This window comes from Curcuma longa, chromosome 3 (genome assembly GCF_044706935.1).
Source record: "Curcuma longa cultivar G26 ecotype Majalengka, Jawa Barat chromosome 3, ITB_CL_G26_1.1, whole genome shotgun sequence".
NCBI lineage: Eukaryota > Viridiplantae > Streptophyta > Magnoliopsida > Zingiberales > Zingiberaceae > Curcuma > Curcuma longa.
The window spans coordinates 10,824,254-10,851,035 of NC_133863.1; the positions used below are offsets into that span (position 1 = coordinate 10,824,254).

The 26,782-nt window shown below is 36.4% G+C and overlaps 2 protein-coding genes and 1 pseudogene across 2 annotated transcripts; 1 reads left to right on the top strand and 2 right to left on the bottom strand.

The window, feature by feature from the left end:
- The first annotated feature begins 1,462 nt into the window (after window positions 1–1,462).
- Window positions 1,463–13,019, top strand: LOC141824643 (vesicle-fusing ATPase). The gene is made up of 21 exons (XM_074711966.1): window positions 1,463–1,726; window positions 1,914–2,009; window positions 2,104–2,188; window positions 2,277–2,327; window positions 6,514–6,684; window positions 6,813–6,967; window positions 7,061–7,169; window positions 7,289–7,388; window positions 7,468–7,523; window positions 8,436–8,501; window positions 8,575–8,657; window positions 8,782–8,915; window positions 9,679–9,889; window positions 10,863–10,994; window positions 11,074–11,134; window positions 11,216–11,275; window positions 11,501–11,559; window positions 11,742–11,829; window positions 12,003–12,125; window positions 12,422–12,487; window positions 12,601–13,019. Exons 1-21 carry the CDS (start codon window positions 1,539–1,541, stop codon window positions 12,748–12,750), a joined length of 2,244 nt encoding a protein of 747 aa, XP_074568067.1. The 5' UTR covers window positions 1,463–1,538; the 3' UTR covers window positions 12,751–13,019.
- A 4,740-nt stretch (window positions 13,020–17,759) lies between these two features.
- On the bottom strand, window positions 17,760–18,974 carry LOC141824234 (putative serine acetyltransferase 1). Its single transcript, XM_074711482.1, has one exon. It carries the CDS (start codon window positions 18,943–18,945, stop codon window positions 18,001–18,003), a length of 945 nt encoding a protein of 314 aa, XP_074567583.1. The 5' UTR covers window positions 18,946–18,974; the 3' UTR covers window positions 17,760–18,000.
- Window positions 18,975–19,237: 263 nt separating this feature from the next.
- Window positions 19,238–26,149, bottom strand: LOC141823251 (UDP-glucose 4-epimerase GEPI48-like; annotated as a pseudogene).
- Between the last annotated feature and the right edge of the window lie 633 nt (window positions 26,150–26,782).

Sequence of the window (26,782 nt, forward strand, 5' to 3'; positions counted from 1 at the left end):
CCACCCACAGCCACTGCCGCCGCGATTTCATCGCCGTCCGGCCATCTCCGGCCGCCGGACCAGGCCCGATCGACGCGCCACTCGTCGGCGCGTCGACCGGCGTCGGTCCGGCGGCCGGAGATGGCCGGACGGCGGCGAATTTGGCCGGAAACCGGACAACTGGCGCCGTTTCCGGCCGATTCCGGCCGGAATCCGGCCAAATTCCGCCGGCGCCGGGCGGTCTCCCCGGCCGGTCTCCGGCTGGAATTCGACCGGATTCCGCCGCCGCGATTTGGCCGGAACAGCGCCTGTCACTGTGGTCTCGGTTTCCGGCCGTCGCCGCCGTCCGGCCATCTCCGGCCGCCGGACCGACGCAGGTCGACGCGCCGGCCAGTGGCGCGTGATCGGACGGCGACGAACGGCGACGATGAATGAAGGGAGGTGGGCTGTAGGAGAAGGTGCGGACGGGATCGCGTAGGGAAGGTGCGCGGCTGATCAATATTTATATATATATATACAGAATTTCTGTCCTGCGGTCCAATTCGTCCGCTCCTGCTGACGTGGATTCCTTTTCTCGCTTCGTCCGCTTCTCCGTCGCCACGCAGCAAGAAAAAGCCCGCCTTTCTCAAATATTTCTCTCTCGTTCCCGCTCGCTGCCGATTCCCAAATCCGCCGGCGCTCCACGCGTTCCCAAACTCGCCCTAAACCTTCGCCGCCGCCTTCGGACCATCGTCGCGCCTGGAAGATCGCCGCACCCGAACCTCTTCTCGCGATTCCGCTTCCCCTTCACACTCTTCTTCCTCACTTCTCCTTCTGCTCGCTGCGCTCTCTTCTCCCCTCTGCTTGCCACGCACTCTTCTCCCCGCCCCGCCCTCTGCTCGTTGCCAGCCACACACTCTTCTCCCTCTGTTCACCGCCGCGACCTTTGGGTTTCGAAATGGGCCAACTGGGCCGGATAAAGCCTGGGTCCAGTTGGCACTACCTGTGGGCACTACCTGTCACTTAAGCCCTCCCTAATTTTTTAAAATCAATAAAACAATAAAAAATAAAACATCTAAAAATATATATAAACATTTGTTTGGAAAAATAAATATTTTACATTTTATAAACTATATTACTTTTTTATTTTTAAATATCTGAATCAGGGTTGGCCCTATTCTAACTCGGGTCAGTCAGTCAAGATTGCAACTGGTTTAATCCGATTGGCATCCCTATTTTATATGATTTTAGTGCTATCTCAATGAGCCATCCACGTGGATATGTTTAATGGAAGTTCATAAGAATTATAATTTCTCAAATTTAATCTTAAGTTTTTTTTTTAAAATAAAATTAATTTATATTTCCTTATATATATATATATATGTATTTGATTTTAAAAAATATTTTAACTATTTAATTTTTTTATTTGATATATAATTTTGGGTCTGAGATAAAATATTGGGTCAAAAGCAATTTATTCCCATTCCTTCGTTTCTCTTCCGAACGAAGGCATCTCCCATCTCCATTTCTCCCTCTCCTTCGTCTCCCTCGAACAACCCTAGCTCACCTTTGGATCTCTCATGGCCGGAAGGTTCGGATTCGGCTCCTCGGCGGCTGCAGACCTTCTGACCGTAGTGAACACGCCGAACCAAGATCTCGCATTGACCAATTTTGCATATTGCTCCCCGACGGATCTGAACAGGTTCGCCTCACCTGGATCGAGGGATGTCTTCGTCCTCGTAGGCGATTCCGTCGTTCTAACCCTACGATATCCTTCCATTTACTTCTCATTGCATCTTTCATCGCTGGATTTTCCGTTCGACAGTGTTTGACACTAATTAATTCAATTTAGTTGTTTCTAAACAACGTTGATTTTCTCTATTACATTTCTTTGGTTGGTATACTCTTATATTTCACAAGAGGAACACTTTTTGATAGCCTTAACGTAGAAATACTGCTCATCAGAACATTTCTATCAATCATATAGCTCTCAATGCAATCCAACGTCGGCATACAAGAGTTTCCTCTGGTGATCAAGTCTCAGTTAGCAAGTACGCACTCTTGATCTTATCTTCCAATATTTTTCGGAAAGTTTCATTGATTGTTCTGCTACTATGCCGTCTTAATCGCCCATATGTTTTTCAGATTTATTCCTCCGGATAACTTTGATCTGGTATTGCTTAGAGTTGATCTGGATTTTGTTAAAGGAAAAGCTAATAGAACCGAGCAAGTATGATTCCCATTTATTATGGTGTTAATTATACTTCTTGTTTGACTACTTATTTTGTAATCTATATACATATTTTTCCATGTTGTAGTTGGATGCTGCAATTCTTGCTCAACAACTTCATAAAAAGTTCATTAACCAGGTAGAATATCTCACCAGCCTCTGGACTTCGCCTATTTTACTACAAATAATCCCAAGTGATCTTTTTTTTTTTATGATTATTATTTTTTGCACGAATTACTGAATTTTAACCATCATTTTATTTAGATGACAATAAAGTTTTCCCATTGCAGAATATTAAGTTAATTGATTCTACAAAATGATTGTCTTATGTAAATTTGTTTCCAGTTTCTAGAAATTAAATTAAATCATTCTTCATACTGATTGTGTCTTCTCAACTTTTTAGATAATTATCTGTTCAGGAGCATAATGGGATATGTTAATATCAATATTTAGGAATTTGTATGTGCAATCAAAGGACTTACTGATGGTTTTAAATGTTACCAAGTTCAATTTTAGATGTTATGCTATATGTTTTGATTACATGATGAACACTATCAGGTATGTGAAACATTCTTCTATGTTCAATCTTTCATCTTGGCTAATTCTTTTTGTCAATTGGTTATTCTCGCCTAGGGTAAAAGGATGCAGGGTATTAGTTTCATGACCTGAGTCAATTTATTTTGGGAACTATATACGACCTGAGTCATCTTACTTTGGGAACTATGTAAATACTCTTGTTGCACGACCTGCCATTTTTTAGTACTATATAATGCAAATGTTAGATTACTACTGTATTAAGTCTGAAAAATGTTCTGCAAGTCATACTTTCTTAACCTACCCATTGCCCAATGTTAATTTGAGTCCTGTTCAGATCAGGCACAGCTGGATCTTCTTAGAATTGGTCTGAACATACTTGTTACAATATAGCGTGTCTATATTTGACTATATTTGTAATAACTCTCTTTGTCTATTTAGTACCCAATATCTTACTTTTGGTTGTATATTTGATATCTTCTTGTGGAATTTGTAATAAATTTTATGGCAAATTCCCAAAAGGCACACTTCAAGTTTGGTTTTGCCCAAAAGGCACACCCAAGTTAAAGAACTCTCAAAAGGTGCACTTGATTCCGATTTTACCCATCATCCAACTGCTTACTTTATTTGCGGTTTCCCAATGCATCCGAACCACATTTTAATTAAAAATTCGTTCATTGATTCGGATGACAACGTTGAGCCCTGTGTTTACCTTACCTCTTCTTGTTTTACACACATCCTATACCATCATAAAACACCGGCCTGATTTCAATAGAGTAAAAATACCGGTGGGAAGAGTAATCGAATAAACCGTAAAAGGTGATCTAAATTTCGACGTCGCCTAAACTTTGAAGACTGGCTGCTCTACGAAGAAGGTTTCAGCATAGTAACTCGCTTAACATTTTTTCATCGATTCTCTTCAAGATTTTCTCATGTATGTTTCTGGTTAATTTGTTTATTTATATCAATTACAATAGAAAAGTTTGTTTTAGGGTTTTCCTCCTCCATTTCTATGTAGATAGGTTTTTATAAACTAAATACAATCATCCGATTATAATGTGGTTAGTTTTTTATATGAGATATTAAATGGTTAGCAAATGGAAAAAATATATTATATATTTAGAGGTTTAAGTTTCTACAACTTATTAATAGTGTTTTTTACAATTTGGTGCTGAAATTTCAAAACCTGGAAGATGCACAGTAGTTTGAAACCCTAACACAATGGTGTTGAACATTATATTCCAACACCATTTCGGTTCTGAACTTTTTAAGTTCTAACACCATTCTGATGCTAAACTTTTTATTGTGGTGTTGATGATTTAAATTCAATATCCTATTAGTTCTGTGTCAATTTACACCATATTTATCCACACTTATCTCTTCCATTACATGTCAAAATCCATTGATGGATTAGCCATTTCATATTGGCAAAATTTCATGACAATATTTTAAAAATCCAAATACCCTAGATCAAAAATCATTGATGGACTTAGGGAGCTTTGATCAGATCCATTCCAAGTGATATATGTTTCTGAAGTGCCCAGTTGTCTATAGTCTTTATGTGCCTAGGTTTTTGATGGTTTTTAAAAGTTTATGATTCAAGGCAATTAGTGCATACATATAACGTATCTAAATTAACTTTATGAGATGTCAGAATCAGACATGGACACCATAAATACCTGCTACATACTCATTTCTTCTATTAAATGTAAACTTTTTAGAAATCTAAATCCCTTAAGTCCATCAATGGGTTTTGGTCAAAATTATTAGACCATGAATTTGGTGAATTTCTTGTATGCCCAAAAAAATAACAAAAAGGGACTATTTAATGATCGTTATGTGTCGATTATGTAAACGAACAGATCTACGATTCTTTCCTTTCATCGTTGGAGTGCCAAAAAATTCATTAAAGTGACCTAAAACACTTGTCCATTGGAGTTTTTGGCCAACATCAACTGATGTCTATAATTTAAAAAAATATAAATTATTAATATGAAAAAAATAAATGTCTAGATGCACAAACAATAGTTGTAAATTTCGACATTAATATAACACTATATCTCCGTCTTTAGCAACATTGATGATGGTTTTTCAAAAACAATACCATGTTGGTCTAAGTTCTCTGTTTTTTAAAATTCGGTGGTGCTGGTTTTAGAACAACAACACTACTACTGGTTTTTGATATTAAGAACTACCTTGTTTTGATTACATGAGAATTGCTCTTTAAGGTGGTGTTGTACTTTGAAATCCAGCACCAAAGTGGTGATGGTTATTGAACATCAACATCAGAGTGGTGTTGTTTTTTTAAATCCAACACCATAGTAATGATGATTTTTTTGAAATACCACTTACCCTCTAAACTCTAACAAGTCAGGTCGCGTGCAACTACGGAACCTTAAACCTTGTAGAATATCAAAGAATGCAAGTTAATGTGAAAGACAAACCCTAAACATGTGCAATAGATGGGGAATACATTAGAAACAAAATAGATACCTTTGGAGATGATCGAGATCGAGAGGTTGAAAGGCCTTCTAGCGTTATTGTGAAATAGGAGTACAATTTACAATATGAGAGGAGGGAGATGAGTAGTGTTGGCGTCGACAAACAGGATGATAAAGCAACACTAAATCCTAAATTCGAATGGGAGAGGGAAAGTTTATCAGTAGGTGAGCTTTGACGAAAACCCTGACTCACTTGCCGCGAGCTGAAGAGCTGTAGGGTTTCAACTTCTATGATTTCAGGTGATGAGAGAAACAAATTGTTTTGACCGAGCAAAGACAAGATATTTGTTTTCGCCACACAGAGATGTGAAGGTTATGTGAATCCGAACCAACGAACGAATTTTTAATTAAAATGTGACTCGAATGCATTGAGAAACCACGAATGAAGTAAATGGTTGGAAGAGAGGTAAAATCGGAATCAAGTGCATCGTTTGGGAATTCTTAAACTTGGGTGTCTTTTGGGCAAAACCAAAGTTGAAATGCACCCTTTGGGAACTTTCCATAAATTTTATTCTAAGAAAAAGCCATTAGAAGTTAGAACATTGTATTCAAGAAAATTTCAACTTTAGGTAGCAGTTGAATGTGTCAGCTTTAGTGAATGTCATATTACTCTAAAAAAGGAATCTCTCATTTCATATTAGAATTTACTTAATACAAGAGGCTATTCAAAATTGGTAATTGTTGATACTGAAATCTTTTGTCTTTCAGTTTCTTTTACTTCTCTTCTAGAAATGTGTAGATATTTGCTCCAATAATATACCTTGAGATGTTATTTTAGGCCTTTCAGGTCAACACTTGCTAGGTAGCTTTAGTGACCAAGTTTACTAGATGAACTTTCTTCACATGGATTATCTAGATTAAATGGGAATTCTAGTTTTACTCTCTGAATCTCCCCAACAGTTGTTTCACTTTGTTAACAGATGCTTTATAAGTTCATGGTGATGCCACTTGCTAAAGTTGCTGATCTCATGAAATGTCACCGCAATTTACTTATGAAACTACTGATGTTGTTAGATCTACGATATCATAATTCAATACATCCTCTTTTTTTTTTCCTTAAAAATGTGGGATGTGGTGCTACTAGCAGAGTTCCATTATGCTAAATAAAGTTACCTGATTTGAGCGACCAATTTTCAAGCCTTTTAATTGCAACTTGCAGAGAAAAATATCCCAATAAATAGTAGGCTTTTCACTTTTGCACAAATCTGTTCCTTTCTCTTGATGCCTCAAGTTTTTCTTGTTTTCTTTATGTATTTTTAACTAGGAGCTATTAACAAATTTGTTATACAGGTTATGACAACTGGGCAAAAGGTATCATTTGAATTTTGTGGAACAAATTATATTTTTACAGTTAATCAAGCCCTTCTAGAAGGCCAAGTTGATGCCAAAGGCTTAGACAGAGGAATAATATCTACTGAGACCTATTTTGTGTTTGAAGCTTCTCCAAATTCTGGCATTAAGGTTCAGTTGTTCACACCTTCAAAGATTTTTTAGTAATTCTTTTAGAGGAATTAACAGTTACTTTTTTTACTCTAACTAAGATCAAAATTGGTCAAATTGAGTATTTGATGATTTGTGTTTTTACATAGATCATTAATCAGCGTGAAGCTGCTAGCAGTAAAATATTCCGTCACAAGGAGTTTAACCTTGAGAAGCTGGGAATTGGAGGACTAAATACTGAATTTGTAGAAATTTTTCGACGAGCATTTGCTTCTCGAGTTTTTCCTGCCCATGTCGTTAATAAGTAATTTCAATTTTACTATTAATTAAGCTCTTGAATTAGTTGTGAAAAAAATTCATGAATCTGGAATTTCTTCCTTACTGCTATGATATGCAGATTGGGTATCAAGCATGTTAAAGGGATGTTGCTCTATGGCCCCCCTGGTACTGGCAAAACACTTATGGCTCGTCAGATAGGGAAACTATTGAATGGAATGGAGCCAAAGGTTTGGCTTTGTCATTCAACATGTTACTCTTGTTTACCTACCCATCTGAGAAAGATAATAACTAGTCTGATTAATGCATGTTAACTTAAGAGAGAAACTTTTTTTTTTTTGAACTTTAGATCGTCAATGGTCCAGAAGTCCTGAGCAAATATGTTGGAGAAACAGAGAAAAATGTTAGAGACTTGTTTGCTGATGCTGAGAATGACCAGAGGACTAAAGGTAGCAAATTTTGATTATTTCTATGCTACATGATTTTGTTTTGTATCTTTTAAACATTCATATATTTGGTTATGTCCAGGTGATGCGAGCGACTTACATGTTATCATATTTGATGAAATTGATGCTATTTGTAAGGTACACTCTTATAGTTGATTTCTTTTTAGGAAAAAAGAAAAAAGAAAAAGAAATTTTATGATAATTTTTGAAGCATGACATCTGACATAAACAAATTTTGGCTTCATAGGCTACAAATGCTTCCACACATTATTTTCTTAGTCATCTTTGAAGTATTTTGCCTGAATTTATCACATATACTATTTGGTTCTACTGTTTAATTACTTGAAGTTTTTATGATTTTTTTTATTTTTCTTTTCAATTCTTATGGCCATTTCTAACTTATTGGCGTTAGATTCTTAGGTGAGTATAGATTATTATTATTATATTTTTTTATTTCTCCAGCAATCTGAAATTTAGTTCATGGTTCCATGCACTTCTGTCTGATTATGCCCGTGATTTAGACTGATATTTTACTGTTTATTATTATGTTTTTGTTGCCAACTGGATCTGATGATTAATGGAACGTCATTTATTTAGTCAATGGTGTTGGAACCAGAATATTTTTTATTGGTTCAATATTGCACTATGGAAAATATATAACAAGTTCTATAGTTTTTATTGGTCCGTTAATACATGGCATCAATTATTTATATATATATGAAGTCAGAATATATTTTTTATTTCCTTCTAGGGGCAAACTATTAAGTTGTTAAATACTTGTGGAGTCAATTGAGCCCACATCTTCCAATGCTCCTCTGTCCCTGATTATAGTCAGTCTAAAGAATTAAAACAAGTTTTGGTTCTCTGTACTTCTCCTTGCTTCAATGGGGTGTAAACTTAAACGGATTCCTTGTTCTAAGTTTCCAAGAGAATATATCACATAACTGTGGTTGAATCAAATGATAACCTTGCATATATGTGAACATTTTCCCAATTAGTTTCTTCTCATAGTAGATATTGTTGCTAATATTTCCCAAATTATAATTGCAGTCAAGAGGTTCTACTAGGGATGGTACTGGAGTTCATGATGGCATTGTCAACCAGCTTCTTACAAAGGTGATTCTTTTAATCTTACATGTCTTCCTTGCAGCCCAGGACTGAATACTAACCAAATGTATTCACATTCTAGATAGATGGTGTTGAGTCTTTGAACAATGTATTGCTTATTGGAATGACCAATCGGAAGGATTTATTGGATGAAGCTCTACTAAGGTTCATTTCTTAAATTATAATTACTTGTTTTATTGCCTCTACTTAATTCTGCCACTTATGCTCAGAGTATTTTACATTGATTGTTCTATTTTATATTTAGTATATGATGTAATCTTTCTCCTAGGCCTGGGCGATTAGAGGTTCATGTTGAAATCAGCCTCCCTGATGAGAATGGCCGTTTACAAATTCTTCAGATACATACTAATAAAATGAAAGAAAATTCTTTCCTTGCTGCTGATGTAAGCCTTCAAGAGCTTGGTATGTCCTTATTCTTTTCAGGCGTTATTTGGTTTATGCTACTGAACTGGTCAATACCTAGTGCATATTGCTTCTTCGAACATTCTTAGACATATCTGACCACCTAAAATCTGCCTGATTATATGAAGGCCCATATATACCTATACTAAATCATTTAAATACCTCTTAAAGGGTTTGCATTTTCAACATTATCTGGATGCTTTTAGAAAACTTCGCGGCACAGTAGCATCTTTATTTGCCTAAATAGTTAGACAAAGATGACAATTCTATGTGTTCCTTGTTTCTTCTTTTGGAGATCAGTTGCTGTTGCCTTAAATGTGATATCTGTTAGAGAATGTCAGCATCCTTGTGGTGTTGGTTGAGTATTTTGCTTATTGAAGGAGTGAAATTGTTTTCTGACAACTCGATAAGAGAACCTGCCAATGTTTTTTAAATCTCATTGTTCAAACAATGGAAGCTTGAGATTTCACAGGCTATATTTTGTTGCTGACTGAAGTCTTTATTTTTAGTAACTTTTGTTCTTTTAGCAGTTGCCTTCAGATTCGGTTCTTTATATTCAATTGGAGGCAAACTTTTCTTCATGCTTTCTTTAGTTTTGGATACTCAAAGATTGCAGTTTTTGTTCTTTCTTGGTCTGTTCATCATGGAGGGTAGTCCAGTTTGATTTTTGGTTGCATGCATTTTCAGATCATTTGGAGGTGTAAATGACAGACTCGCTAAGCTGTATATTTTCTTACATGTAGTTTTTATGTACTTACTGCAGCTGCACGCACTAAAAATTATAGTGGGGCTGAACTGGAAGGTGTTGTTAAAAGTGCTGTCTCATATGCCTTGAATCGACAAATAAGCTTGGATGATTTGACCAAACCCCTGGATGAGGAGAGCATAAAAGTCACTATGGATGATTTTTTGAATGCCCTTCATGAGATTGTACCAGCTTTTGGTGCATCAACGGATGATCTTGAGCGATGCAGGTATCTTCAAGTTCGACATTGCATTCTGTTAAAACTGATTCCACATCCTTGAAAGCAATTCTACTTGAGGATATTCAGGACCTACGTACTCTGGTGCTCTGATTATCTCTTAAGAGTTCATAGAGAATATATCCAAAGAATTATTTTTTCTTCAAGTACAGATTCTGAATGAAGAATTTGTAGGTATTTGAAAACAAGGCAGTGAACGTCAGGAATATATATAATTTATATAGCTAATTGCTTGTTTACTGGGTGGATGAATAGGAGGGAAGAGAGAAGGTTGAGGGGGAGGGAAAGGAACACATTTTGCACATGAAGACATGGTCACTCGTGTGCATTTTTTGTTCCTTTTCATCCTCTCTCCTATTTCTTATTTTCATCCATCCAAATAAGCAAGGTACACGTCTTTGAATGTAACGCAATTGTGCTAACCACTTTACTTTTATGTTAAAAGATTTATTTCCTAACTGAGGTGTGTAGGTAAAGGATATAGTTCTCTGGATCAGTGATTGTGAAACGTCTTCATGGTTCCTTTTCCTTATTTTCAAAACCTGCAAAGTTCCAAGTAATCACTTTGCTATGGTTAAGAAGATATGTTTTTGATTGTTAGTCTACATTTGTTTCCAAGGAAATATAAAATGTGAAAACCAATGGCAATACAGCAGGGTCATTTTTATGATGAACAGTTCCTAATGTGCACCTTTTGCTAGTCCTGGGGAAGTAGGTGATGCTTACATTAGGTTGGTAAAATGCTTTTTTCTATCGGTATTTAAGCCGTTGCCAGTTTGTTCCTGCATAAACAAAATTGGAAACCAACTGGAGCTTACCTTTTTGTTGAAGCATTTCTTGCACTTTTAATACAGAAAACCTCCAAAATGAGGCAATCATGTAGCATACTTATCTGCTAGATACTAATTGGAACTGTTAATGTTGCATAATTTGGCATTATCTTCAATGTGCAAATGGCTTTCAGGCTTAATGAGATTGTCGATTGTGGTGAGAGGCACAAATACATCCAAGCGAGAGCCATGCTTCTTGTGGAGGAAATCAAAGTTGGTCTGGGTAGCCCACTTGTCAAATGCCTTCTGGAAGGTCCAAGTGGCAGGTAAGTTTACATCGAGCTTTCTAATTGACTAATCTGACTGTTTTGCTGATTCAATCTGCTATTTATTCTTTTATGTCAGTGGCAAAACTGCAATGGCAGCTACAATTGGGTTAGAGAGTGATTTCCCATTTGTCAAGATTGTAAGTTCTGATATTATTGATGAAGGAAAAATGATTACCTTAGTGCCATCATGTTAAATGAATCAATCTTCTCATTATTAGATATCGGCAGAAACCATGATTGGTCTCAGTGAAGCAAGCAAATGTGCACAAATTGTCAAGGTGAGTTGGATGCTAGAACAATTTTTGTAAAAGTTCTCAATTTATTGAATTTTAAATGAGACAATATTTGAACTATTTATCCTGCTAGTTTTGTCCATTCTTTTAATAATATCCGATTTTTGTTTAGAATCTTTTGAACTTTCTATCTACTTTTTTCCTGTCATCTAAGCTTGTCCTTCAGTTGTGTTTTGCCCCATTACTGTAACCAAGTATTGCTTAATACAGGTTTTCGAGGATGCTTACAAATCTCTACGAAGCATCATAATTCTTGATGATATTGAGAGGTAACTTCTGTTCTACTATAATTTTCTCGTCAATTGACTTGTATTCCACGTGAACAAATTGAACCACATCCTTTGTAGCCAAAATTCAATGTGGCTCTTTGTCAATAAGGAACGCCTGTTGGCCTTGTTCTTGTTATCTTGTGGCTTGACATCACACGGCTTGCAATGTTTCCATGTTTCAGGCTGTTAGAGTTTGTACCTATTGGACCACGTTTTTCAACTTTAATTTTACAGACATTGTTGCTCCTCCTTAAACGGCTTCCTCCAAAGGTTTTCTTCTTTCACTAAATTCCTAGAACTGTTCAAGTGTTCTTTGAAAAAAAACAAAATAAAAAGGGCACAATGAAATCTATTCTGTTCGGTTCCATGCACAAGCTACTAAATTGAAATTTCATGCTGAATGCACAGATAACTGATAGTTTTTCCGGTGTTGTATTCCACAGGGTAAGCGCTTGTTGGTAATCGGAACAACGAGTGTGATGGGTTTCTTAGAGTCTGTTGTTATATCTGATGCATTCTCAGTTTCATATCATGTTCCGGAATTGAACAAGGAAGATGTTAAGAAGGTAAACGGCGTGCATCTCTGTTTCTTGTTTTGGAGTATCGAGCTTAAGAATCATAAAATATGGGTCAAGGATATATTTTGCACCTTGTGAAGCTATTTGTTTATTGAACAACCAATTATATTACTATTCTCTAGAGTTTTATGGTTTTGGTTCATCAGTCCTTTTTGTTGGAAAAGGTGATGTTCTAATAAAAACATTCAGTATGACAGATGATTTAGAATCATATGAAATGATATAGATTTTCGAATGAGCCATCGGGAGTATGCTTTTTGATCTTACTGTCAGCATGTCTGCAGGTTCTGAAACAGCTCAAGGTATTCCGTGAAGGTGACCTTGACTATGCTGCTGAAGCAGTAAATGAAGTAAGTTTTTCATCCTGAAAGAAGTGAAACTTTCTTGAGATTCGTTAAACCTTGAATTCTCTTGACTACTCCAAATGGATGAAAGAAGGTGATGTCTGTGTGTCTGGTTGCAGATACCAATCAAGAAGCTATATATGCTTGTGGAGATGGCTTCAGTAGGTGCAGACGGAAAAAGTGCAGAAGCAATTTATTCCGGGCAAGAGAAGATTGATCTTAACCATTTCTTCGATATACTGCGTGACATATCACCTAACCGTTACTAATTCGTGCAAGAACCATTTTTTTTCCCTTCCTTTTGACTCAGGTTATTCTATTTACCTTTGAGTTACATTTTTTTCTATATTTCTCGCATTTCATTACTCCAAAGAACAACAGAACATGTCTACTTTTTTTTCCCCTCTCTTTTTAATTTGTGCCAAGAAGAGCTTTGTCAGGTCTAGTCATACACGTTTGTTTCTGCCCGTGTGACATTGTATATCTAGGATGGTTTCTCTTAGTGACAATGTTAAATCAAGTTGAAGTTTGTGTTTTAGGGGTTCCTGTTGCGAAGTCGATATCTATTTTGTCTCAGAGTGTGAATGGTGTCTGAGTGTGCAAGTAGTGTCTGAATGAATCATTCGATATGTTCACATCATCCTTTTTGAGCGAAAAAGAAGGGTAAAAAAGCTCTACCCATATGTCAAACAAATAGTTTATGCCTATCATCAAAATAGTTGTGGAAAAGAATGATTCCTTCTTGTTTTAATTTGTTTATTTTGATGAGAAAAAAAAAACACGCCATTTTGCTTTGTCCCTCATTGCCCATTAGCTTATCCACACAATGTTTGTTGTGATTGCTTGGTTGGTGTTTTGGCCAATTGCCCATCCATTTCCATCTCCATAGTGAATTATTTTTTTCTTTTTTGTAATTTAGATATTGAGTTCTTCGAATTGATTAATTTTGGAGGTGATTGATTGACTTCACGAAAGTATTTCATCAGTAATCAAGATGAAGCGCGAATGGTACGTCGCTCCACAATTAATGTTTCAAGATTATTTTTTCATTGAAAGAAATTAATCTACGTCATAGTGAATCGATCCATACATATTTGATTAATTATAAAAATATCTTATCGTTGGACCATAGTTTCAGGGGTCATAATGAATTATTCTCGTTAAATTTAAGGGTGTGTTTGATTTAAGTTATCATAATCAAGTTATAGGATATAAAATATAATCTAAATATTATTTGGTTCAATTTATTTATTTATTACTTTTGATTCAATTTATAAAATATAATCAATTTAATATTTATTTTATTATATTTGATTCAATTTATTTTTAGAATAAATTAAATTAAAATAAATTAATAATCAATAAATATAATTTATTAATTTTATTTTAATAAAATAATTCATTAAAATAATTATTTTAATAAAATAATTCATTAATTTTATTTTTTAAAAATTAAAAAAAAATATTTTTTAATAAAATAATTAGTTAAAATAATTATTTTAATAAAATAATTTATTAAATTAATAAATATAATTTATTAATTTTATTTTTTAAAATTTAAAATAAATTATCTGATAAGTATTTAAATTAAAATTTATTTAATTAATTAACTTAATTTTATAGTATATTTCAATTAACTCAGTTTTAAAATCGGAGGGTAATCATGAAGAAAATTTTCGTTGACCTCCGGAATCACAAAAAATCTTAGGCTGCAAAGGTATCATATTCTTAAATTATAATTCATTTGCTGAATAACCTTCGATAGATAACTAAGATTATCAATGATAATCCTCAATTAAATACCTCTAAAAGGTGTTTGAAGTTTGTTGATTATTTTACAAAAAAGAGAGAGAGACAGGGAAAAGAAAGGAAAAGGAAAACTCTCATAATTTGTGTTCAACATAATGCTCTTTATATAAAATCAAAGTTTGTTTTATGTCTATTGAATTGTAAATCAGTTTATGATTTGCAAATCAATGTCACTTTTCAACTGCAAGTTGATTTATAAATATTTTAAAATTGACAAAATTATTTTTAATTCAATTTTTTTTTAAAAAGTCACTTTGCAAGGAAAAAATCTCAGTCTTTAGATCAGTTTTGAGCACCCCCATTTTGTTGTGTTGTTTATGAATTCGTCCGCGTAATTATTATATACACATTAACGGTTCGTTTTGAGAGCCGTGCCAGAGTCGTTATTTAATCGCTACAAGATATTCCATTTCAAAGATCGACGCCCACAAAGATTACAATTGCCCACTAGCCACTCGACAATTCAAACTTGGCTCATTCTGCCTACTTGCATCATCACAGTCAACGAGGAAAAGAAAAATAAAAATAAAAAGGAAAATATTTATTGCCACTATAAATATCTCCATCACATCATGTTTTTTAAAATCCTAACCAATTTTAAAGAACCATTATATATATATTTTTTCCAGAACTTTGATATAAAATATTATTTATCAAATTATTTAATGAGATAATTGCATATATAAATTAATTTCCATATTATTTTTTTAATAATCCAAATATATAAGTTTCGTCCAACTAATTTTGAAAGTCTACGGGTTTGATCATTGTGTTCCAGTACACGTTTGATCTACCTATGGAACGGATAAAGCTCGAGACAAAGACGCGAGAGGTGAATAGCAACTCAATTCCTTCCTCCACACCTTTTGTCTCCCTCTTTGGATTTCCATTTGATTCCTTCGTCTCCTTCTTCAATTGGCGTGTGCATTGCACGATAGAGATCCAAACCCCTACTCCTATAAATAGCTCCTCATCCTCCCAGACACTTCCCCAAGAACACACACAAGAATTCCTCCAATAAATAGATCCCTCCATCATCACCATGTCGACCTGCGGCGATTGCAGTTGCACTGACAAGTCCCAGTGCGTGTAAGTAATCTCCTAATAACTTACTACATATGTTATCGAACTCTATATGCAAGACTGTATCACAAGTAATTATATATATCGCACTCATGCAGGAAGAAGGGAACCAGCTATACGGTTGATATCGTCGTCGAGACTGAGAAGAGGTATATGTCACTTATCGCTCTCCTCTAAGCGTTCGTTTGGTTTTTTAGAGAGAAACCTTTACAATTAAAGCAAGTATTAATTGTTCCTTTATCTAGTAGCTAGCTGAACTAAAGGAAAAACTATCTATCTTTAAAATTAGTTGGACGATTTGAACACTTGAATTATCAAATTTCTCAAATGATCTTGAGAGAGGCCTATTGGATGTAATGGAAGGGCAACTTGATCCATGCTTGCTCCTGCTTGAAGGAGCTCATGGGCGAGGGCAACTATGTCGTTAACTCCTCCTTTAAATGCCTAAAAATCTAAAATTTTCTTCTACAAAAGAAGGTAAATTAATTGATCTGGTGGTGTTTGATTTGGTCCAGCAGCTACATGAACGAAGTGGTGGACGGTGCAGCGGCCGGTGAGGAGAACGAGCCGTGCCAGTGCGGCCCTGCCTGTGCTTGTGTTGACTGCCAGTGCGGCAGCGTCATATGATCGAACACCTTCCGCGCCGCCTATGGAATTAGTATTATGAAGAAATAAGGAAAAAATGTTGTGGTTTGTGTGTGGCTTTCTATGAAGCAAAGCAGTGTGTTAATTGTGTGCTAAGAGGAGATTGTGGTTACCATCAGCATAATCTACCTCTGTAATAATTAATTAACTATATATATATAGTTTGTTTAAATATAAATGATGTGTTATGCACTCTTTTTTTCTTCTTTTCGAATACAAGAACAAATCAGCAATGAAGGAGATTATAGTCCTCTTAGTAGTCGGATAATCAGGCTATTTTGACCTCGGTCATTATTTAGTGAAGAACACAGATTTTACAATAATATTTTTCTTTGTATATTTTTTTATTACTTTAAATATGTGTGATTATTTAGTTTATAATTTTTATGTGTGATCCATCTAAACATCGAAAATAAAGGATCACCTAAGGTGGCGGATCCACCTTTTTGCAGAAGAAAATAAAGGATCATAAAAAAGGTTGAAGCAATCTTAAATGGATGTATTCAAAATTATGCTTGCTCTCACTTTAGGGAAGTTTTTCTTCAACAATGAAGTAAAACTAACAGCGATGCAAGTATCAGATACGAAATGTAAGTATTGTCATTGGCAATTTATCAGCATCACTATTACTGCAAACATCAAACACATACATCTCTGCACATGAAGAATAGGTTTAGAATCTGAAAGAATGTTAGCAATTCTTAGACTTGATCGATAGTATTGAGAGAAGAAGATTGTAAACATACTTCTGCTTTCAACTCTTGCAGAAAAAAAATTCAGGCGAGCAGTTCAAAACAAGAAACTGTGTTCTTTAAAAACCAGGAAAAACAAGATTGAGAATTTGGAGGAAATATGAAGCAGAGGCTACAGGGTGTCAAATGAATGCTGCCTCAAAAGAAAGAATAGTATGTGTAACTAGAAAAAAAAATTTACCTGTTCATGATCAACCATCTTTTTTAGGATTCATGTATGATAATAAGGCAAGTGAAAGGCATATGTAGATGTTGCAAAAATATAATAATAAATCAAAATTTGCTATGGAATGATGAAGATCCATATCTAAAACAAACAAGTCAGAATTAATCAGTGGAACTACAAGAGTTTGCTATGGAATTGATAATAGAAGAGGATCAGTACCATGTGTTTCAGTTGCTATCCATATAAAGATTGAACATAAAGTCAGGATAATAATGGTCAAAAGGATTGAAGTAAAACAATTCTCAAAGAGAACCATCTGATGAGAAATGCAATGAAGAATATAACTAGGAGCAAACAAACCCAACAATCTAGTTTTCACCTTTGGAATGTTTTGCATCATCATAAACACTAAACTAGGACAAATATTTACTTCAAAACATGTTTTTGATACGCCAATTACATGTCTATTATTTCGATGATTTGTTCTTATCTATTGCCTCCCTTCTAGATAACTATCTCACCTCCAACTCTAATGTGAGTTCCAACTCTTATCAATCTGGATTTACACAATCATATCATAGCGAATGTCTACTTGACAACAAAAAGGAAATCAAATAGTCTAAACTAGCAAAATCAAATTTTGAAAAATGTATCACACCCAACCTACCGAAACATTAAAATTAGCACACAATGATGAAGAAAAGAAACAAAATGCAGATGATATATGGATATAATAGCTGCATTCTAAGCAACAAAGAACAAAAACACATTTGCTCTCTCAGGTCTCAAACATACTTCCAGTAAAGAGGTCAGTGTATGTTAATTGACCAAGCAAACACAAGAGCAAAGCATAGCATAATAAGAAGATACGACATAAAGGTATAATTGACCTAGAACAGGCCCTAACTCAGGGCACTCTCACAGGCCATAAGGGAAAGCAGCAGAAGAAAATGGAAAAGCATATGAGGGCTGGGAACAAGCACAGTATTCATATTCATCATGACAATGTAGCATAGAAGCTAATTTGAGAAAGAAAGGAAGGAAAGGGGGTAAAACCATGGATATCAAATAATGTAGTCCGACCACTCCCGGATGAAGGAAGTATGATCCATTGATTCACTTGGTAGGTCGTCGTGCCTCGAGGGTGTGTCCTTGCCCCCCACAAGGCGTGCAGGGTTCCCGACGGCGGTGGTCCTCGGCGGCACATCGATGAGCACCACGGACCCGGCCCCAATTTTGGCCCCCTCGCCTATGCGGATGTTGCCCAGGATGGTTGCGCCGGCGCCGATCAGGACTCCGTCGCCGATCTTAGGGTGTCGGTCTCCCACAGCCTTGCCGGTGCCCCCGAGGGTGACGTGATGGAGGATAGAGACGTTGTTGCCGATGACAGCGGTCTCGCCAACGACGACGCCGGTGGCGTGATCGAGGAGGATGCTCTTGCCGATGCGAGCGGCAGGGTGGATGTCGACGGCAAAGACGTCGGCGATGCGGGACTGGAGAGCGAGGGCGAGGGGGCGGCGGTTCTGGGTCCAGAGGAGGTGGGAGACGCGGTGGGCCTGGACTGCGAGGAAGCCCTTGTAGTTGAGGAGGCAGTGGGAGAAGGAGGCGCAGGCGGGGTCGCGCTGGCGGGCAGCTAGGAGGTCGGCGACGACGGCGGAGATGAGGGAGGGAGAGGAGGAGAAGGACTGGAGGAAGAGGTCGTATAGAAGAGTGGAGAGGAGCGTGGAGGAGCATAGCTTGTTGGCGAGGTGGAAGGCGAGGGATCGGGCGAGGGACGGGTGGGAGAGGACGGTGGCGTAGAGGAAGCTCGCCAGCGCCGGCTCTGACTCGGCATCGCGGTGGGCCTCCGCCTTGATCTGCCCCCACAGCCAAGACTCCTCGGCCTCCGACTCCGGAGGCGGGTACGTCGGCACCATCTCCGCCGCGGGCGCCCCGTTGTGGTTCATCTTCCCCGCTGCCGCCGTCGTCGCCGGCGCCGCCCCGTTGTGGTTCATCTGCCCCGCTGGCATCTCGATGTGGTTACTCTGCTCTCCCTCATGCCGCCCCAGTAAATTAATAGGAAAGATAAGGGCAAAATGGGAATTAGAAACCAAGAAAATATTACAAGTATTTGGGAAAAAAAGGAAGAAAAATACAAATTTGCTCCGATTTCAAATAATAATAAAGAAGGAAAGAAATAAAGAAATCACTCAAGAAATGTTACAAAATAATTTAAAAAAAATAAAAAATTATTTCTATTTGAAAAAAAACAATTCAAGACTGCTATTTCAATTCTTGTTAATGAACTAAAGTTTGTGAAATTCTGACAAATGAGGTTTGTGAAATCATTCTAACACAATCTTTTTCTGACTGGAGAAAAAATTGAGAATCACCCACAAAGTAGTTCTACATCATACAATGTAAGATATCAAATTGAGTTTTAGAGTCTAAGGCAAGTAAGTCAATGCCTTAGAACACTAGTACACACTAACTTGTATTTTCAAAGTAATTAGCTGTAATTATCTGATAACCAAGGATTCAATGATTCAATATGTAAATCCAACGCTAGTCAAGCACCACAGCATCATGTACATGAGATGATCAGATATAAAATACTTTGGGCCAATTAGATCATCTTTCTTTACTTTGAAATCCACCTCAAATGTCTGCTAAGGAATCTACTTCTGGTCGTCGATAGGCAAAGAATCAACTGCCATCTAGACATCGTGTTTACGAACCAAATTGAATCTCTTACGTAGGCAAAAAAGAATGAACCTTGAAGAGGGCCAAAACAAACACGAGGTGTGTCTCTATCTTTGATGCATGCCTATTCACAAAATAATCTAATTGAATAATGATAGCAGCAGGACATATGCCAAGTGTGTATGGGGTCATCAGTGAGTTATTTTGTTCGATCCGCTGGAGGTCGGAGGTCGTTCGGATGCGAAGTATGGCACTTTCCATTCCCATTAGCAGTCTCAGCGGGTGATCTGTATCCCCAAGGGTTCTTGCTAGCCCAGTTCCATTGATCTCGGCACATCTCTTCTATGCCATATTTCGCTCTGCATAAAGTAAGATCATCTGTCAATGGATCAAGACATTGGCCACATTGTAGAATTTCAAGACCGACATCATAGTAGTTCTTCAATCATAAGAATTATAACAACAAATAAGAAAAACCAGAATAAAGAAACAATCTTAAAGTAGAAGTTTCTACAACATACTTCCAGTGCAGCTCCTTCTCTGCTTTGGCAGTGGATGCATAAACAATTTCGGCATCACCAGGTCGCCTCCCAGCCATGACTAACGGAATTTTCTGTAGGGATTGGAGGTGAGAAACTATGGAAGATGAAGAGTGAAGACAATGCTACGATACTCAAAAGTAATGGACATAAGATAAAAGTGGCACCTTTCCAGAAGCCATCTCAAATGCTGCAACTATTTCTAAGACAGATGTCCCCCTACCAGTTGCTAGATTATATACTTCGCATCCTGCATGATATAAAAAATCTTCAATTGCGAAGCAAAAAAATCTTATCTGGTGATCACCGGCTCTTGTTTTCTAACCAGGTTATTTAAAAGCATGCAGGATTAGATAAAATGTACGTGCATGTGGGCATGTGGAAAAATGTATAGATTCGTATATATTGCAATTATATAAAATTATAATGTACATACACACCTAGGTGAGGGCCCTCAAAGAGTTTCTGCAGGGCTGCAATATGTCCATCTGCTAAATCGAGGACGTGGATATAATCACGGACCTGGAAAGATAAGATAGTTTGATGTCTATAAGAAGAAACGACGAATATAAAGGCAAATTATACAGATATTGGTGCACTATGGAAGTCAGGTAGCATACTATGCTGGTCATTTTATATCAATGACTATAGTAAAATACTAAAATCAATGCACTTTCTGATTATACTGCATCAACGTCATCATGTTATTTTAGTCCCAACTATTTGGAAATGATTACATGGATCGAGATCTGTTAAATTATTTTTCAATTACATTGACTAGAGAGTTTTCTTTTGCCACCCTTTGTCTCTTGCGTCTTCAACTCTAATTGATTATAATATATTGATCATTTTGAACATGTATATATTATCTTAAACCTATATTCTCTTATTTTATTATATATTGAATAGTTACATGTGAAATAGTAGTATTTTTAAACTCCACTTTTAGTAACCCATATCTATTCTGGTATCGTCATCTTTACTATATTCATTTATATATATATATATATATTGTTTCTTAATTAGTCAACACTCTAATCCTTGAAGTGATGTGGGTTGCACCATAGTAGGGATGTCAATTAGACCCGGACCCGATGGGGAATCCGTTCCCCGATCCCATTTTGACCAGGGAATTCCCGAATCCGAGAAAGCGGGGATAGGGATGGGGAATCCCCGAATCTCGGAAAGCGGGGATGGGTCAGGGATGGTATTCCAAAAATTCCCCGTCCCCATCCCCGAACCCGACTTTGATAATTTCATTCATTGAGATTCATTAATTTGATTATATCCTTATATCAAATGAAAAAATAAGTCATATTGATAATTACTTGTTTGAATGCTATAGTTTCATTATTTCTAAAACAAATAATATTTTTTTAATTAATAAAAAAGTAATAAATTTTAAAAAATACTTTTTAAATATGTCATGACGGGGATGGGGATGGGGATGAGTATGGGTATGGAGATACCCATGGAAATACCCGCGGAGAAAACCACCTCCGAAATCTGTGGGGATCTCCGAAACCCGCTGAATACCCGAAACCCAACGGGGACGGGGATGATATTTAAATTATGATACCCGACGGGGATGGGGACGGGATGGTATATGGGTTTGGGTTTCGGGGACGGGGATGGAGAAGACTTCCCCGCCAATCCCCGAACCCGTTGCCATCCCTACACCATAGTCTTGTAAATCTTCCTCTAAGCCTAAGGCAAACATGACAATCACACAAGATTCCAAAATATCTTCTCTATTTCAATGAACCACTTTATTGTATTCGTCATGTTATTTTAGTCCCAACTATTTGGAAATGATTACATGGACTTAGATCTGTTAAATTATTTTTCAATTACATTGACTAGAGAGTTTTCTTTTGTCACCCTTCGTCTCTTGCATCTTCAACTCTAATTGATTATAATATTGATCATTTTGAACATGTATATATTATCTTAAACCTATAATCTCTTATTTTATTATATATTGAATAGTTACATGTGAAATAGTAGTATTTTTAAACTCCACTTTTAGTAACCCATATCTATTCTGGTATCGTCATCTTTACTAATATTAACTTTTTATATATATTGTTTCTTAATTAGTCAACACTCTAATCCTTGAAGTGATGTGGGTTGCACCATAGTCTTGTAGATCTTCCTCTAAGCCTAAGGCAAACATGATAATCACACAAGATTCCAAAATATCTTCTCTATTTCAATGAACCACTTTATTGTATTAATGATATCTTCATAACATATTCTACTTCTCGAATAATAAATCCAACATATCTAATACTCTTACTTTATGTCTTAACCATTCACTCACTACATTTCATCTATCCATCAAAATCATAATAATGGAAAACAATTATTTTTTTTTTAACTTCCTCAAGATATAATCAGCATTAGGCATGTGCTTACACAGGCTATGTCAAAATCACTATGAAACGCTAGATTTATGTTTTTAAAAACAAGTCTATTGATGACTGTTCACCTTAAAAATTAATTCGCATGGTAAAGAAAAGTACCGGCGTTCCATCCTTGGTTGGATAGTCATTTCCAAATACTGTAAGAGCAGGTCTCCTTCCAACAGCAACTTGCTGTACATAGGGCATGAGGTTATTGGGAGTGCCACGAGGATCTTCACCAATGTATCCACTGGGATGAGCACCAACAGGATTGAAATACCTTAACAGAATTATATCCCACTCACTATCACCTTTACACATATCCCGACACATATCTTCAGTCATAAGCTGCAATAACATACAAAGGAAGAGTAGCTCAGACAGTATGTGCATTTAGGAGTGAAACACAGGAGCAAAGAGTAAAAAAAAAAAAAACCTTAGTTCGTCCATATGGGTTTATTGCGCATAAGGGATACTCTTCTGTGCATGGTACTTCTTTGGGTGACCCATAAACTGTGGCTGAAGACGAGAATACTAGCTGAAAACAGTAAGATATTAGTTGCTTGCATGTTTCAGCATTAAAAATAATCAAGGAAAGTGTTGCAGAATGATATATAAGATGAAGTACAGAGATAAAAGTAAAACAATCCGTAAGACCATAGTACATGAAAACTAAACTGGTGAATTCAAATTAGGAACACAAAATTTATTAATATCAACACAGATTTTTCAAACATATTGAACAAGTTGTCAAAGGTGGCTGTCAATACACTCAAATCATACACATAATTTTAGGCATCTGGCTTCTCTAAGTTATTACTCAAGTAACCATAGCATAACTGATTATTATCGAACAAAAACATCTACAAATAATCTGCTGCATAAGTTGGATAATTTTTCAATGTGTGCAATATTAACCTTTTGCATGTGTCGTTTGGTTATTCCTGATATTTATCATAGACTGACTTCTCAGACTGACAACTGCACAAGAATTCAAAAGTTTCTCATAGTTCCCATGCATATTTAGGGACAAATGATATCTTTCTCAGTGTCTGATGATAGCCTGAAGATATTTAAAAATTTTACTTTTGTGATTGTTTTTCCATTTGATCCAATTATACCATCACCTTTTTACTGTAGCAAAGTTACATTTTATAATTTATATATTCAATTCTTTTATTGTACTTAATAAATGGTAAGTACATGTCCAATGAGGAGCCAGAGAGTAACCCAACAATTGGGTTATTTATGCTGTGAGGATGTATAGTTTGACAGATGAACAGAACTTGAAAAACTTCTTTGTGACGATTTTGGGAAGATCTACCATCATGGGATAAAATTACTATGATATCAAATCTAAAATGAGCTATTCTACAAGGACAGAACTAAAAGATTTAGTCACTCAGTTGTGTCAACAAAATAATAAACATATTTCTGTGACATATATTAGTCAGTCTACCTTGAATCAGATATTCAGATGTAGCTATGACTTGGAAAAGGTCAACTTTGTTAAAGCATTTCAGGATGCCTATTAGCATTGAACAACTTTTACAAATATGCTTCAGGAATGTGACTGCTTCGAAGCATAAAGACCACAGTACCTTTTTGCATCCATAAGCAGCCATGACTTCAAAGAGAATTATTGTGCCAATGAGGTTGTTGTTGTAGTAAAGTAAAGGTTTTCTGACACTTTCGCCAACAGCCTTTATTCCAGCAAAGTGTATAACGGCATCAAACCTACAGAGAAAAATAAGATCATCAGATAATAAACAAATCAGAAACCTATAGAAGATAGGATAACATAACTAAAAAAAACTAAAAACCCTTGGATCCTAGCCATCAGCCCATCACCACTGGAAGAAAAGTTTAGTTGAATTTTTCCAAGAATAATGACCGGTTGGGCTACTTCATCTCATTATTCACATAAGGTCAAAGTATCTTACACCTAAACCTATTTCTAAAGAAAAAGAATGGCGACTCACCAATACTTAAAAAACTTACTTAGTTGAAGAAAAAACCTTTTCCAATGCTTCTCTGTCTCGAAGATCAATCTGCAAGCAAATGTCAAAACATGCCTTGTAAATCGAATTAGACTGCATATATTTAATTTGTTTTCATCCAATAAGGCTACTCTGCTCTTTGAAATAAGTACCAAGTACCAAGCAAGCTAGCTAAGTATAGTTCAACTTCAAATCTTAACTAAGAGAGAACTGCCAAACTAGTGAAATTACATTTACTGAAAGCAGGACTCCTCAATCAACAAAGTTATATGAAACAATATGTGCCTGGCATGCACAATAGTGAAGCTTTACCTTTTGGAACTCCATCAACTAGATTAACTAGGGATAACCAAAATGACAGACATTAAAATAGCTTCAAAATATTTAATAATATTGCACAAAGTACAACAATCAAAATATAGCATAAACAGTAAAGGAGATATTGCTTTGACATTATCAAGCAAATCTTTTTCCTGATCTTCTTAATCACATCCTAGGTGAGTATTACATCTTTACGAGTTGAATTTCTCAAAATTTTCTAACATTTTTTGGGAATTCTGTTAATGGACAAATCTATAATTTTTGCTATGATTAGTGTATGTTTCAGTGGCACTATTTCTAGGTTTTGTTCTTCGGAGACGAAACAAAGTATGTTAGGAACAAGCACATTACCTGGGACTTGGCCCAAGTATGTATCTAGGCATGTGATTTGCCATCTAGAACTTGACCTTTCACCTAATTTAATGAAACAAAACAAAGACTCCAAAAGGGTTTAAAACTCGCTTTTTGTCATCTAGATGCCTCCTAAATCGATGAAAGAAAGGTCAGTCTTTTAATTACTCCGAAATCTGAAGCTGCATTTAAGATCCATGATCTGGGAATTAGAGCTTGCAGTTCCAACAGTGAGACGGAAATGGTCTCATGGGGCAGCAGCCAGAATCGCTAACAAAACCCTAGATTTAGCGCCTTCAGATCTCGGCATTGCCCAATCTTAGAAGATAGAAATGAGATACAATTTAAAAGCACCAAAATAAATCAAGCGAAAGTGCCGGAACATACGGAAAACTCTGACGCAAAAATTGCAATATCGCCAACAGAAACAGCGTAAATGGGAGCCGGAACCAAAACGAAGAAATAATAATCAAATCTTTCCGCTAAAGTATCCATTTCGATTACAAAATCCCAACGAAAAACCATCTCAAGTTTGAAAGACATAGCCGAAGGCGGTCAACTACACCCCGTACCTGATGGAAGGAGAGATTCTTGCCGAACTCCCCGGCGAGCTCCCTGACCCGGTCGAGGGCGACTTCCGAGGAGTTGTCGAGGTTGTCCGCCACGACGGCGCGGTACCCGCCCTTGAGAAGCTGCAGCACGGTGTGGCTGCCGATGTACCCGGCGCCGCCCGTGACCAGGATGGTCCGCTGCGCGGCAGGCGGCGAGGGCATCGGATCAGCGGCGAGGAGCCGAGATCTGAACGGGCGAGACGTGCGGAGCGCGGAGAAGAAGAGAGGGAAGGGGGGAATGAATTGGCCATTGGGCAGGGAGGCAGGAAGGTATGTATACCAGTGGGTGATTCCTTACTGCCATGGTCTTCGACCGTGAGCTGTCGGCAAATATAACTTCCAGTAAATTATTCACTTTAGGAAATTTTACTTCGCCACGTAGGCAGCCGGACGAATCGCTGAGCATTTTTTTAGTAATTTGTCCATGCATCCAATAAATGACGCGGTAATTAGGGGAACAGGAATCCAAGATACTAAATATCTAGTTATTAATGTAATAATTAGAAGTTATTTAATTACCAATTAAATAGCAGTTATTTAATTGTTAATTAAATAATTAGTAGTTATTTATTTACCAATTAAATAATTAGTGGCTATTTAATTGCTAATTAAATAACCACTAATTATTTACTGCTAATTATTTTCATTTTTAATTAACAATCAATTTATTTATCTTGGTTGCAGAATTAAATTCTCTTTCTTATTAACAAAGATAAATAAATAATTGTTAATTTAATGCTAATTATTTAATTAATCAACAAAAATTATTCGTCTTCCTTGACCTTGAATAAGTAAAAAATGCCTAGGATTAACTAATTAATTATCAGTTGTTTAATCACTAATTAACTAATTGTATGTATTTAATTACAAATTAAATAATTGATGGTTATTTAATTACCAATTAAGTAATTAGCAGCTCATCTGAAACAAGCACAGC

What these genes read in the sequence shown, in the direction of transcription:
- LOC141824234 (XM_074711482.1), bottom strand. Translation starts at nt 18,945, where the DNA reads ATGCCAGCGGGGCAGATGAACCACAACGGGGCGGCGCCGGCGACGACG.
- LOC141824643 (XM_074711966.1), top strand. Translation starts at nt 1,539, where the DNA reads ATGGCCGGAAGGTTCGGATTCGGCTCCTCGGCGGCTGCAGACCTTCTG. An exon ending in TCAACCAGCTTCTTACAAAG is followed by an intron (nt 8,502 to 8,574) that starts GTGATTCTTTTA and finishes TTCACATTCTAG; the next exon opens with ATAGATGGTGTTGAGTCTTT. An exon ending in TTGGATGAAGCTCTACTAAG is followed by an intron (nt 8,658 to 8,781) that starts GTTCATTTCTTA and finishes TCTTTCTCCTAG; the next exon opens with GCCTGGGCGATTAGAGGTTC.